The sequence below is a fragment of the Vombatus ursinus genome, unplaced genomic scaffold (genome assembly GCF_900497805.2).
Source record: "Vombatus ursinus unplaced genomic scaffold, bare-nosed wombat genome assembly UNPS02003292.1, whole genome shotgun sequence".
NCBI classification, from domain to species: Eukaryota; Metazoa; Chordata; class Mammalia; order Diprotodontia; family Vombatidae; genus Vombatus; species Vombatus ursinus.
The window spans coordinates 9,061,603-9,075,321 of record NW_020943070.1 but is presented as its reverse complement, the minus strand read 5'-3'; the positions used below and the strand labels follow the sequence as shown (position 1 = coordinate 9,075,321).

The following is a 13,719-nucleotide window of genomic DNA, read 5'->3' as shown; positions in this document are numbered from 1 at the left end:
TCAGAGCTGGGAGGACATTAGAACAGGGAATGTCAGAGCTGGGAGGGGCTTAGAACAGGGAAGGTCAGAGCTGGGAGGGGCTTAGAACAGGGAATGTCAGAGCTGGGAGGGGCTTAGAACAGGGAATGTCAGAGCTGGGAGGGGCTTAGAACAGGGATGTCAGACCCAGACTGGCTCTTAGAACTTGAATTTTCAGAGCCAGGAGGGCCCTTCAAACATGGAATGTCAGAGGAATGAGGAACTTTACAACATGGAATGTCATACCTAGGAACACAGAATGTCTGAGCTGGGATGGCTCTGAGAACAGAGAATGTTAGAATTTAGAATGTGAATGCCATAAAAGACTTCAGGACACAGAACGCCAAAGCTGGGAAGGTCCTGAAAACATGGACCATTGGAGCTGGATGAGACTGGAATGATTTTCTAGTCCAGTCCCCCCCAATTTTACAAAAGAGGCCACTGAGGCCCAGAGATGGGCGACTTGGCCAAAGTCACCCAGCAAGTTTGTTCTAGAACTACCCCAGACCCAAAATGCAGAATCACAAGCTCATAGTCCCCACAGCTGGAAGTCCTAAATCTTGGATTTTCTATTTCTTTGGAGGAAAGATCACTGGCTGTAAAGTCAGAGGATCAGGATTCAAATCCTGCCTCTGACATTTGTCTGCTGTGTGTCCCTGAACAAGTTACTTCCCCTCTCTGAGTCTCATTTCATCATCTGAAAAATCAGAGGCTGGAGCAGGTGGCCTATAGAACTATGATCTTATTATTCCATGTCACTTCACTTTGCTGGGACTCAGTTTCCTCATCTGTAAAATGAGGCAACTGGCCTAGAAGGCCTCTGAGGTCGTTCCAAGCCCCAGAGCTCTGATCTATGCTCCTAAGATTAAGTCCAAGCCCCTTACGGACTCTGAGCCCTGGAGAAGGGCAGTGACTTGCCCAAGGTCACCTGTTGAGCTCGTACACAGAGCTGCCACTGGATGCCCATGTAACCTGTGCCAGGCTATCTGACCTCTCTGGGAATCATTTTTCCTTTCTGTGAGATGGGGAGAAAAATGTTCCTTGTCCATTCTCCCTCTAACCAAAGTTACATGGGGCTAGGGGCCAGGAATCGCAGCTCTCATCCTGGCCATGTGTGCATTTCCCGTGAGAACGTAATGATTGGTCTTCGATGGAAAGGAGAAGGTTATTGGGAATGTCTCCCAGGACTTTATAAAAACCAGGTTTCCCATATGGAGTGCCAGGCTTACTCATTGTAGCTGATTTTGAAGTCAGCCCAGGAAGATGAGTCAAAACACTGAGGCCGTCCATGTCCAGCTGCCATTTTGAATGCTCTTTTGGCTGACCCAATCAAATCCATCAGTGAAGATGTATAGGGTCGCAGGTCTGGAAGAGACCTTGGACAGCTGGGCCAACTCTAACCCATTTTATAAAGGAGAAGAGTGAGAACTAGGCAGGGGAGGTTCAGACTTGCCCAGTCGCTTGAGGAGGTAGTTTGTCACATGGAAATAGGATCTAAAATGGAAAATTAATCCAACCCCTCATTTTAAAATAGGGAAACTGAGACTCAGAGTGGTAGAATGACCTGGTCAAGGTCACACAGGTGGCCAGTCATTGGTAAATCATGTGCTGGAAGAGACTTTAGATCAGGGGTGGGGAACCTGGGGCCTTGAGGTCACATGTGGCCTTCTAGGTCCTTGAGTGAGGCCTTTTGACTGAGTCCAAGTTTTACAGAACAAATCCTTTTTATTAAGGGGATTTTGTTCTGTGAAGTTTGGATTCAGTCAAAGGGCTGCATTTGAGGACCCAGAGGGCCACGTGTGGCCTCAAGGCCGCAGGTTCCCCACCCCTGTCTTAGATATCTACTCCTTAGGTCATAGAATCTATTATCAAATGGGACCCCAAGAGTCTTCGTGTGTGTGTTCTGGGCCCCTCTAGAATCTGTGAAGTGAATGGAGCCCTTCTCAAAATAATGTTCTTAAATGTATAATAAAATGAAATATATAATATTGCAAGGGAAGCCAGTTATACTGAAATATCATTATCAAAATATTTTTTTAAAAGTTCAAAGATTCCAGGTGAATAACACCTAATCTGGTCCAAACCTTTCATTTTCCTGATGAGAAAACTGAGACAGAGAAAATCAGTGGGGCTTGGTCAAAGTCATATAAGCCAGTAAACAGCAGAGCCATTGGGCCATTTGCCTTCAGGTCTCCTGATTGCGAAGGGAACACAAAGAGGAAGGAAAAAGTATTTATGTAGAGCCAGGCACTGTGCTAACAGCTTTTTGCTTAATACTCATTTGATACTTACAACACCCCATAAGATAGGTGCTATTATTACCCTCATTTTACAGAAGCTAGCAGAGGTTAAGTGACTTCCCCAAGGCCCTACACCTAGTAAGAGTGGTAGGCCTAATTTGAACTCAGGTCTTCCTGACTTCAGGCCCAATGCTCTATCCCGCTATACCACACTGACTTCTATCACAAGCCCAGCAATTCCTGAGGAGGCAATGTAATTCGGTTAAAATAATACTGAGTCTGAAGTCAGAGAACTTAGATTCAAATCTTACCTCTGATGCTTATCACCTGAATGATGTTGGACAAGGTACTTAACCTCCATGGGTCTCAGTTTCCTCATACAGAAAATGAGAGGAAAAAAAATAAAAAATTTAAAAAAAAGAAAAAGAAAATGGGAGAGTTGGACTGCCTGACCTTTTAAGTCCTTTCTGGGTGCCCCATATTCGATCGTATTTGCCTTTACTAAGCAGTGGATGGCGCCACCTCAGGCCAATAATCTGGGTGTGGTATGGATTGATTAACAACCTTTCTTTTTTCTTACTCTCTTCTAGCTGGTCATGCAGTATCTTTACTACGGCGGTCCAGAGTCACTTCTTATTAAGAACAATGAAATAATGGAGGTTTGTGAAGTTTCACCTGGGATTTCTGTAAGCCTGGGTTGCCACTGGGACATATTTTGCTCCCGAGAAGGAGAGACCACAGTACTGCCTTAGGAAGACAAACATCGGTATCAGGGGTAGAGAAGCAGGAACATAGCTCAGACTCAGGAAGACCAGTTTGGGGGCGGTTCCACTGAGCTAATTGATGTGAGATTCCAGTAACAGAGGAGATGTGACAAGCAGTAACTTCCTGGTGCTACTGACAAATAGGAGCTCCCCTGGTTGGGAAGGATGGATGATTTTAGTCATTCTTTCAACAAATACCTGTTTGGTTCAAGGCACTGGATTAAGTGCTCTGGAATATACAGAGATATATAAGATATGATCCTTGTCATCAGTCAATTAGTAAGCACTTATTAAGTGCCTGGAGTATACCAGGCATTCTACAGCTGGGTGGTGAGCATCAAAAGACAAAAGTAAAACCGTTCTCACCCTCGAGGTGTTACATTCGATTAGAGGAAACAACATGCTTGTTTAAGTACGTAAAAATAAATGCAAGATCATTTTGGGGGGAAGGTAAGGAGCTTATAATTGTGGGGCGACCTCTCTTAAGAGAATGACTAGGTTCCCACGTGGGCTCCAGAGACATTTGGAGAACGCTTCCTCCCATACACCCTTAAATATATACACACATGTATATATGTGTGTATATATGTATGTGTGTGCATATCTATGTATATATGCATAGATATACACATGTATAGGCATATATATATACGTGTGCATACATATGTGCATTGTGCACATGTGCATGTATGCATGTGGCAGTCAGATGGCCCAGTGTATGTATATGCATATGCATATGCATATGCATATGTATATGTATATGTATATGTATATGTATATGTATATGTATATGTATATGTATATGTATATGTATATGTATCTGTTGGGGGATACAGGAAGAAACCTTCTTCCAATGTGTGTCTCTCTGGAACCCATGTAAGAACATAGATGTTCTCTTAAGACAGGTTTCCCCCCACATGTATGTATATATGTATTTATGTATACATACGTGCATATGTATATTATATATTACCTAAATATATACAACACTTCAGCTGTATATTTTATATATATATAATCTACTTATCCACATAGACACACAAACACACACGCACAAACACACACATGCACACGCATACTATACATGTGTGTGTATGTGGATAGCTAGATAGACAGATAGATAGACAGGCAGATAGTACAGCAGGGGTGTCAGACTCATGGCTGTGACCGGCAAAACTCCCAAGTGGAGCTTGAACCAGACGAAAATGTCATTGAGAAATGTTTAACAAAATAAATAAAAACATAATCCAACATAGATGATGCTCATTTGTGTTTTTCTAAGTGAATGTGCAGCCCACAGGGGTCCGCGTCTTTCTGAGTTTGACCTCACTGGTGTACAGAAATAGCCAGAATATAAGCCAGTGTGTGAAAAGCACAAATCAATAAGAGAAGTTCAAAAGAGGAGGACATGAGTGCATCCTGGTGGTTCAAGGCAGGCTTCATGGAGGAGTGAGCCTTTGAACTGGGTGGAATGTCAAGATTAAGGGATTCGGACTTTGGTTGGTAGACAGCAGGGGCCATTGAAGGTTTCTGAGTACTGGAATGAGAAGATCAAAGCATTTCGTTGGTGATGTTTTTAGGATGAATTAGAGGGGAGAGGAAGAAAGGAGGCGGGTAGACCCATCAGGAGGCTATGGAAACAGTTGAAGTGGGAGCTGGTAAGAGCCTGGACTAGGATGGTAGCTAGAAGAGAAGGGAGGAAATGGGTGCTTCGAGGAAAGACTCAACAGATGGGGCTGATTAGGTGTGAGCCGTGAGGGAGAGAGAGGAATCAGAGGTGACACAGGTTTGAGAGTCAGTCCCATTCAAGGCAGCATGACTGACAGCCTCGCTTTGCATGTGTTGTTTTTTTTTTTTATTTTAGCTCCTGTCTGCCGCCAAGTTTTTCCAGCTCGAAGCTTTGCAGAGGCATTGTGAGATCATCTGTGCGAAAGGGATCAACACAGACAACTGTGTGGATATATACAACCATGCCAAGGTAATGCCCACAGCCCCTTTCCCAGGGGCAAAGATCATGGACAAAGGAGGAGTCTGGTTTGTGCAAACACACTGGCACTATGTCTGAGTCGTTTCCTCACCAGGCTTAGATGGCCCCAAGAGGGATGTCCTATCCCCATGATGTCCGTGTCGTCAGACCTGTTCTTGTCCCTGGGGCAGAGAAGAGGCGACCCATGGCCTAGACTTGGGCATGGTGTAGGGGCCCTCTGTTTGACATCACTGCCCTAGAAAGTCGCCTCTCGGCCCCCGTGGGTAAGGTATTGAGGGGATGTAGGAAATGAGGAAACAGGAGCCTGATGGGGGGAGGAGGCAGAGATGGTCGCAGCATGGCAGTACAGACTGGCAGAGTGCCACGAGGCAAGGAGGAAGGTGGAAGCAGCAGCTGCTGCAGGCAGGGGACTGTGCCTCCCTCCACCCCACCTGGGGAAGAAGCACACGCGCTTCCTTGTTAGTTCCTTGGGACAAAGCCCTGACCTCCCTGTGTAAAAGCCCTGGGCACAGTGTCTGATGTAGTGGGTGCTACATAAATCCTTACCCCCTTCCCTAGTTAGGGCCCTTGGCGCATAGTAGGTTCTTCATGAATGCTTGCTGATGAATTGATTGAATTCCAGGAAGGAGAGGAAGGCCACCCCGCCCCTTTCCCGGATCCCTGCTGTTCACTAGCTGTGGGACCTTAATCATCCCTTAACCTCTCTGGGCTTCTGTTTCTATCTTTGTAAAATGAAGTGGTTTGACTAGATGATCTCTGGAGTGTTTTACAGTTCTAAATGTGTGACCACTCTCCATGATGTGACATCTCTCTGGGCCTCAGTTTCCTCCTCTGTAAAATGAGGCTGTTGGTCTAAGTAGCCTCCAAGGGACCCTTCCTGCTATAGGTCTGTGACTCTCTCATCCTACGATCCATTTTTAGACCTGTCTGCCGCTCTAGAAAAAGCAGTTGTCTGTCATCTCCTTCATTCCCCCACTCCATACCAGGCTGAACCCCTAGGCAGCCAGAAGCCACCTGCCTGGGCCCCTCAGTGAACCAGGAGATCATGGAATTAAACAACCAGAGGCCGGAGAAAGCTTCTGTGAGCAGCCTCTCCACTCTCCAGCTGAGACCTGGGGGAAAGGAGGACGGTTTCATTTTTGTCTGTGTTCCAGCTCAAATCACAATTAGGCAGGCTGATATCTGACTTAAAAAAAACTCTAGCTGTTCTTCCAGACTACACACACACACACACACACACACACACACACACACACACACACATCTATCCATCCATCTATCTATCATCTGTCTTTCTATCTTTCCATTTCTTTCTGGTTTTTAATAGGCCTCTTTTTTTTCCCTTTCCTTCTTCCTTCCTTCCTTTCCTCCTTTCTTCTTTCCTTCCTTTCTTTCTTTGTTTCTTTCTTTCTCTTCCTCCCTCCCTTTCTTCCTTCCTTTCTTGTCTGTCTTTTAACATACATTTATAAAGGATATTCTAAATGCCAAGAAGATCAGGATTAGAAGGCCTTGAAAGAGGATGATCATCTGGAGCTAAGACTTTTGGGACACTCTTTATTTGATCTGGGAGGTAACAAGGAGTCACTGGAATTTAATGAGTACATGGGTGACATGATCAGGCCTGCGCTTTGGGAAGATCACTCACAGCTGAATAAAGGATGGGCCACAGTGGGGAGAGCCTGGAGGCAGGGAAACCAGCTGGCGGCTATGGCCCCAGCCCTGGCACACACTCTGTCTCTCTCTTTCTGTGTCTCTGTCTCTCTGTCTGTATGTGTGAGTCTCTGTCTCTCTCTATGTTTCTCTCTCTCTCTCTCTCTCTCTCTCTGTCTCTCTGTCTCTCTCTCTCTCTCTCTGTCTCTCTCTCTCTCTCTGTCTCTGTCTCTCCTTCAAAGCCAAATCCTATAGAGTTGTCAGTGGAAAATCCCTCTCCTTTACATAGTTCCCAAAGCAGCAGGATATTTTGGACAAAATGTTTCTTTAACTACAACCCAATGAGATCGATAGTGGAGCCCTTATCATCCCATTTTACAGAGAAGGAAACTGAGGCTGAGAGGTGTAGTGAGGCAGAGTCAGCACTTTCCACATGGCAGAGCTGTCATCCTCTTCTCTCCCGTGGATCCTTCCCCCCACCCCACCCCACCCCACCCTCCATCAATACTCCCCCACCAGCCCATAATCTAGCTTCACATGGATTCCATTACTGGCAGATGGTACTCCAAGTGGAGAACCATTTAATAAGGACTATGGGATAGGGGAGGGAAACCAGCCCTTGGCCTTGAACCTTAGGAAATATGAGAAGGCAGATACAAACAGCCACATTCCAAACGTCAAAAAGGACCCTGACAATATTAAATCTAACCCCTTGTGACAACTTTCCATATAGGAAGAGGCCAACAATGAGTTTTATTTTAGCAATCCTGATTTTCCAGCAAAGCTGTCCAGAATTAGGAAGCCTGCATCTTTCAGCACATTTTCTTTATTTACAAAAGAGGAGGGGTGTGTTGGTAAATGTTTAACAACCAGCTCTCCAGGAAGGGGGTGGGGAAGATATGTGCATGACACACTTTTAGGTTTAACTTGCATTATTAACATTTCTCCGTCGCTTTCTTAAGTCTAGGCAATGAACAAAATAATCCTTTGAGCCCTGATTTGTTGTGTTTACTGATTTCCATGGCGGAAATAAATGCTCACATGGAAAATTTGACCATTGGCTCTCTGATATGAGCTGGCTCTAGCACACTCCTGCAAAACAGCAAGCAAAGTTGTTTTTTTTTTTAAATTTTTTTTTTCGCTAGGCAATGGAATAAAGTGACTTGCCCAGGGTCCCACAGCTACAGTGTCAAGTGTCTGAGGCTGGATTTGAACTCAGGTCCCCCTGACTAAAAAGGCCGGTGCTCTATTCGCTGCACCACCTAGCTTCCCCAGAAAGCAAAGATTTTTATATCAAATGGAGTAAGCCAGAGGTCAGGAACAGCAGGTGAGGGAGGAAGGGTAACATGACCAGGATCCCATTAATAGTTACAATGATAGCTAGCATTTATATGGAATCCTTTACAGACAGCTAGGTGGCACCATAGAGCATGGAGCCCTGGACTTGGAATCAGGAAGACTCCTCTTCCTGAGTTCAAATCCAGCCTCATACATTTACTAGCTGTGTGACCTTGGGCAAGTCACTTTACCCTGTTTGCCTCAGCTTCCTCATCTGTCAAATGAGCTGGAGAAGGAAACGGCAAACTACTCCAGTATCTTTGCCAAGAAAACCTCAAATGGGGTCACAAAGAATTGGAACAACAAAACATAGGCTCTTTTACTAATAACATAATAGTACTAATAACATAGCATTTTATGGTTTATGAAGCACTTGACAAATGCTATCTTATTTAACTCTAACAACAACCTTGGGAGGTAGGTGCTGTTCTTGTCCCCATTTTACAGTTGAGGAAACTGAGGCAGACAGAGGTTAATTGATTTGCCAAGAGTCACCCAGCTAGCAAGTATCTGGGGCTGGATTTTAATTTATGTCTTCCTGACTCCAGGCCCAGCTCTCTATACACTGAGCCACCTAGCAGTAAGGTCAGGGCAGACTCAGAGAATCCGGGGGATAAAAAAAGCGTCAAGAAAAGGGGTCAAGGAGTGATAAGGCAATAGAAGATATGTGACATAACGGATAGAATTCTGGATATATAGTCAGAGGTGGTTGTTGTTTTTCAGTCATGTCTGACTTTTCATGACCCCCTTGGGGGTTTTCTTTTTTTTTTCTTTTTTTTTTTTGTTAGTTTCTATTCTTTTTTTATTATTTTTGGCAATTGGGGTTAAGTGACTTGCCCAGGGTCACACAGCCAGCAAGTGTCAAGTGTTTAGTCTGAGGCTAGATTTGAACTCAGGTCCTCCTGACTTTGGGGCTGGTGCTCTATCCACTGCGCCACCTAGCTGCCCCCTTTTGGGGTTTTTTTTTTTTTGGCAGAGATACTAGAGTGGTTTGCGCTTTCCTTCTCCAGCTCATTTTACAGATGAGGGAACTGAGGCAAACAGGGTTCAGTGACTTGCCCAGGGTCACACAGCTAGGAAGTGTCTGAGGCTGGATTTGAACCCAGGTCTTCTAGACTGCAAGCATGGTGCTTTAGCCACCGCACCACCTCACTGCCCTATAGTCAGAACACCTGGGTTCAAATCCTGGCTCTGCAGCTTTGTAACTGTTGGGTTGGAGAAAGGACTGGACTAGATGGTTTCTGAAGTTCCTTCTCTCTCTAATATTCTCTATGATTCTATGGATCTCACCGGGTGCAATGGAAGGAGCTCTAGGCAGGGCATCAAGGGATCTAGGTTCAAATTCTGCCTCCACCACTAGCTAGGTGGCCTAAAGGAAGTCATTTCTCCTCTCTTGGCTTGGCTTCTCTTACCTGCACCACAAAGGGCTTGCATTTCGGGATCTGGGGTCCTTCCTAACTCCACGGTTTTATGCGTCTGTAAGGGCCCAATCTCCTCTTGGGCAGGATGAGTCAATAGTCGTATTAATTCATTCAAACCATTAGGATACCACTGAGCACCTTTCCAGTTTTATGTCCTAAATGACACGTCCTTTTTGCTTGCAGATGGTTGGCTCAGCAGGTTACAGCTCTGTACTAATGAGGCCAAGGTCATGGGCACGCTTCCCATGGACGCCACGAAGCAATACACTTCCTTTTTTAAACAAATTTGTCATTAATGATTTCTTCTTTCTTGGATCATTGTCATATCTCAGTGTCTCCTCCCCACCTTTGCCCTCCCTGCCCTCTCCTCATCTGCCCAGGGGAGGAGGATGCCCCATTGGAACAGGAAGTACAGCTTAGCAAAGTAAATGAACACGCTGCCCAGACTGGAAAATATGTGCCTCATTTCCACCACATTTCTGCCAAGAAGAGAGTTAATAGCATCCTACACATAGGGCTGGAAAGGACCTTAGAAGCCACAGATGAGGAAACTGAGGCCCAGAGAGAAATGACTTGTCCAAGGTCACACAGGGAGGATCACTGGATGAATTAAGAGCTAGAAGATACCTTGGAGACCATCTAGTCTGACCCCCCGGGGTTAGGCTCGATGGCCTCCAGGCCTCGTCCAGATCCAGATGTTGGATCCAGGCTCCTCTCGAACCACAGCTGGCCACCAGTCAGAGCTTGGGTGTCTCTTGGTGTGATTTTCCTTCCTCCGTTATTCTCCGGCTTTCTTTACTCCGAATCAGTTCACACAAATCTTCCCGAGTTTCTCTGAATTCTCCATTTCTCCACCATCCTTGTCATTCCCTCCAGGGAAGGTCATGTTCCCCTCACACCCCGCAGTGTGTCCAGTTATTCCCCCAACCAGGGGGCCCCTACACTGCTTTTAATTCTATTCCACCGCAGAAAACTGAGATAAATGTCCTAAATCCACTCTCAGCAGATCCCTTCCCCAAATACAGCCTCATCTGATCCATACAGTCAGGGGGGTTAAGATCCCCCCCCCGGGGGTTGGGATCTTAGACCTAGAGTTGGAAGAAGCCTCAGAGACCCATCTGATTCAACCCCCTCATTTTACAAATGAGGAAACTGAGGCCAGAAAGAGAAGTGACTTCACGCAAATAACACTAGGTAGAGCCAGAATTTGAGCCTGGTTCCTCTGATTAGAAATCCAGTACTCTTTCCTCAGTACCGTGCTGTCCCCAAGTCATTATCCTAGCGTTCTGGATGCTAATCAATAATCAATTAATCACCAAGCACTTATTAAGTGCCTACTGTGTATCAGGTACAGAGCTAGATGCTAGGGCTATAAATATAAAAATGAGACTGGTCTTGTCCTCAAAGAGCTTCCATTCGGCTCCCCTACTTCCATCTCCCTCCCACTGACCCTTGGGCTCCATCCCCTTCACTTCTATCACCTCCCTCCCAAGCCCAGCTTCACAGGTCTCGGCCATGCTACATTCTAAGTAAGGTGAGAGGTGCCGGACGTTTACTGTTTTAACTCAGGTGTGAGCCACCTCTGCATACACACGGGCGGCACACTAAAGTGGGTTAGCAGAGAGCTGGTACAGTGAGAATAAGAAAGAGGACCGGGTTCAAATCCTACCTTTGTGACCTTGGGCAAGTCCCTTTGCTTCCCTTGGCCTCAGTTTCCTCATTTGAAAACGGAAGGGGTTGGACTAGAGGGCCCCCAAGGTCCCTTCTAGATCCAGGATTGTGTTTCTATAAATCCCTTCCCCTCACGGGGCCTCAGTTTCCTCATCTGTAAAAGATAGTCTCCCAGGTCCCTCGTGCCTTGGCAGGTACAAGAGTCATGATCACTGTCTTCTCTCCCTCTTTCCCCAGTTCCTTGGCGTCACAGAGCTCTCCACCTACTGCGAAGGCTACTTCCTCAAGAATATGATGGTCCTCATTGAGAACGAGGCCTTCAAGCAGCTTTTGTACGAGAAAAACGGAGAAGCGTCGGGTCAGGACGTGCTCCAGGACTTGCAGAGGACGTTGGCAATCAGGATACAATCCATTCACTTATCCTCTTCCAAAGGCTCTATTGTATAAACCCCCGAGACAAGAGGGCACTCCAATGGGACCTCACAAGCTCTCTGGCTGCGTCAGCTTCCGACAATACACACAATTCCAACCGGCATGTTCTTGTCTGGACCCAGGAGCTGTCTCTGCTGCCCTGGCTCCTCCCGGCTCAGTGACTGTGTACAGCTCACGTGCATTCCTGACACCAAGGAGATCCTGCTGATCACTGAGTAGTGACTGGGTCCTGCTTTGGAAATCCAGGGAGGGGACCATGGAGCTGTGACCCCACTTTGAGCATCCCTTGAAGCACACCCATTTGTGCTGGGGACCGCTGATGGAAAGACACCCAACTAGCGATGGTTGGGCTTCCCAATGCCAGATGGAGCACGGTCCAGTACCCACCCCTAAGAGCATCCCTGTATGCGCCTCAGAGACTGGTGGTTGCAGGTTTAGAGAGATTCCATCATGCCTGAGAGATGGTTGGGACTGTTGCAATCGTGAGGAACAGTCTTGGCAAATTTTTAGGGGTGGGAACTTTTTAAAAAATATGTTCATAAAAAAAATGGGGTAGCCTTGTAGTTTAAAAATATATTTCTAAAAAGCTTAAAAGTTCCTTTTCAACAGAATTGTGTATAAGGATCCGAGTTTGGGATTTTTCCTCTTTTTTTTTTTAAAGGTCAAAGGTACTCCCTGTGTCAGTGCAAAAGACGAGATTTCCACCGGTGTTGTTTATCAGCTGGTTTAATCTTGCCTCGCCAACCACAGTGACACACAAGAGGTACACTGCCAACAATCACCTCCAGTTCTGCCATTGAAGAAACAATCCTGCATGCTAATTGTTATTTGGGGTTCAAACAAAGGAGCACCTTTTCCTCCTGCCCACCAAAGCCTTTGCATGGGGCTGGACCCGGGCCACACGATATCCACGCTACGTAGTTGCCAAGGATTCCACGGGACGACGTCATCTCTCGCTCCACCGCCATTTTGTGAAGCCAGGGCTGACCGTTTCTTTTCCTGGTGGAGCATCATAGTGCAATGGTTTCCATGGGATCACATTGGTAGAAACTGCATTTTGAGGGAAGCCAAGGGTGGGTTGGGGGTGGGAAGGGGCTTGTGGGAGGGAGGGAGAACATAAGAGCATTTAGCATTTATCCCAGGGCTCTCTTCTCTTCTGGTAAGATATCAGTCCTTTGCTACCGACCAGAGAGTGTGGCTATGTTAGACTATTTGTTATGACTAAATATGTAATATAGAATGATTTCCCACTACATCCCAAGAATGGACAGGCTAGGGCTCTCAAACATGGACATTTACTGCCGAGCCTCAGTTTCCTTTGCAAGTCAGTAGCTAGCAAGAGAGATGGGTGAGGGGCCACGGTGACTTCTTAGTATCTTTCACACATCCTTCTTTTGAAATATCACGACCGCAGCAAAGACTCTTCACCATTCGGGGCGATATAATGATATCACCTTCCTTCTCTCCTAGCATGCGTCTTCAGAAATTACCACCCATCCCCCAGAATCTCTGTGTCAGAAAAGCTTTCCCGTCCCTTTGTAGCGCGAGGTAATTTTTTGGTCCATTGCTCAGAATGTTTGATGTCAGTGGCCGCTTCATGTTCCCACCTCCTGGCATGCCCAGGCCGCCTGCTCCCACTCCCAGGTGTTACCCGCCCATCAGCTAGGAATCGATTTGTTGACGTCAGTGTGTCAGTCCTCTCTTATGCTTGGTCATTTGGAAAGCCTTTCAGGTTCCCTCTGAACAAAAAGGGGAGAACTCAAATTACTTCCTGCCCACCCAGGTAAAGGTCCATAGCATGTGATATGGCAGGAAGCCTCCCGCCGCGTCCGTCCGTGTCCTCAAAGATGCTGTCTGAGATGTACCGCTCCTGGTGACTTCCTGTCCTTGAATGTTAAAACGCTAGAGCAGAGCAGCCTGGCCTTGGCTTGTGTGATGGCAACCCTCCTCCCCGCCCCCCCAATGGTGTTTATGTTCAACCTTGGTGTGCTTTCTCTGTCATTAAAGCAAACATGATTTTTCCATGCTGTGATCATTTATGTGGGATGCAGCTAACCCAAGCGGCTACTGCAAAGCAGGCCTTCTCTTGATACGGACTTGAAAACCCTCCCTTGAAAATAAAAATGTTGTCCCTTCAAAATTTGTGGGAGGTGAACATGGATATAAAAGATGGAGCGGAAACAAAGCCTTCCTCCCGT

The 13,719-nt window shown here is 46.3% G+C and overlaps 1 protein-coding gene across 1 annotated transcript in view; it reads left to right on the top strand.

Annotated features, from left to right (window-relative positions):
• Positions 1 to 12,588, top strand: part of BTBD11 (BTB domain containing 11) — a 233,773-nt gene extending 221,185 nt beyond the window's left edge. The window contains exons 16-18 of the mRNA XM_027871966.1: positions 2,849 to 2,917; positions 4,887 to 5,000; positions 11,327 to 12,588. Of these exons, the coding sequence (XP_027727767.1) occupies positions 2,849 to 2,917; positions 4,887 to 5,000; positions 11,327 to 11,536 (393 nt within the window). The 3' untranslated portion in view covers positions 11,537 to 12,588. The remainder of the gene's footprint in view (positions 1 to 2,848; positions 2,918 to 4,886; positions 5,001 to 11,326) is intronic.
• Positions 12,589 to 13,719: the final 1,131 nt, after the last annotated feature.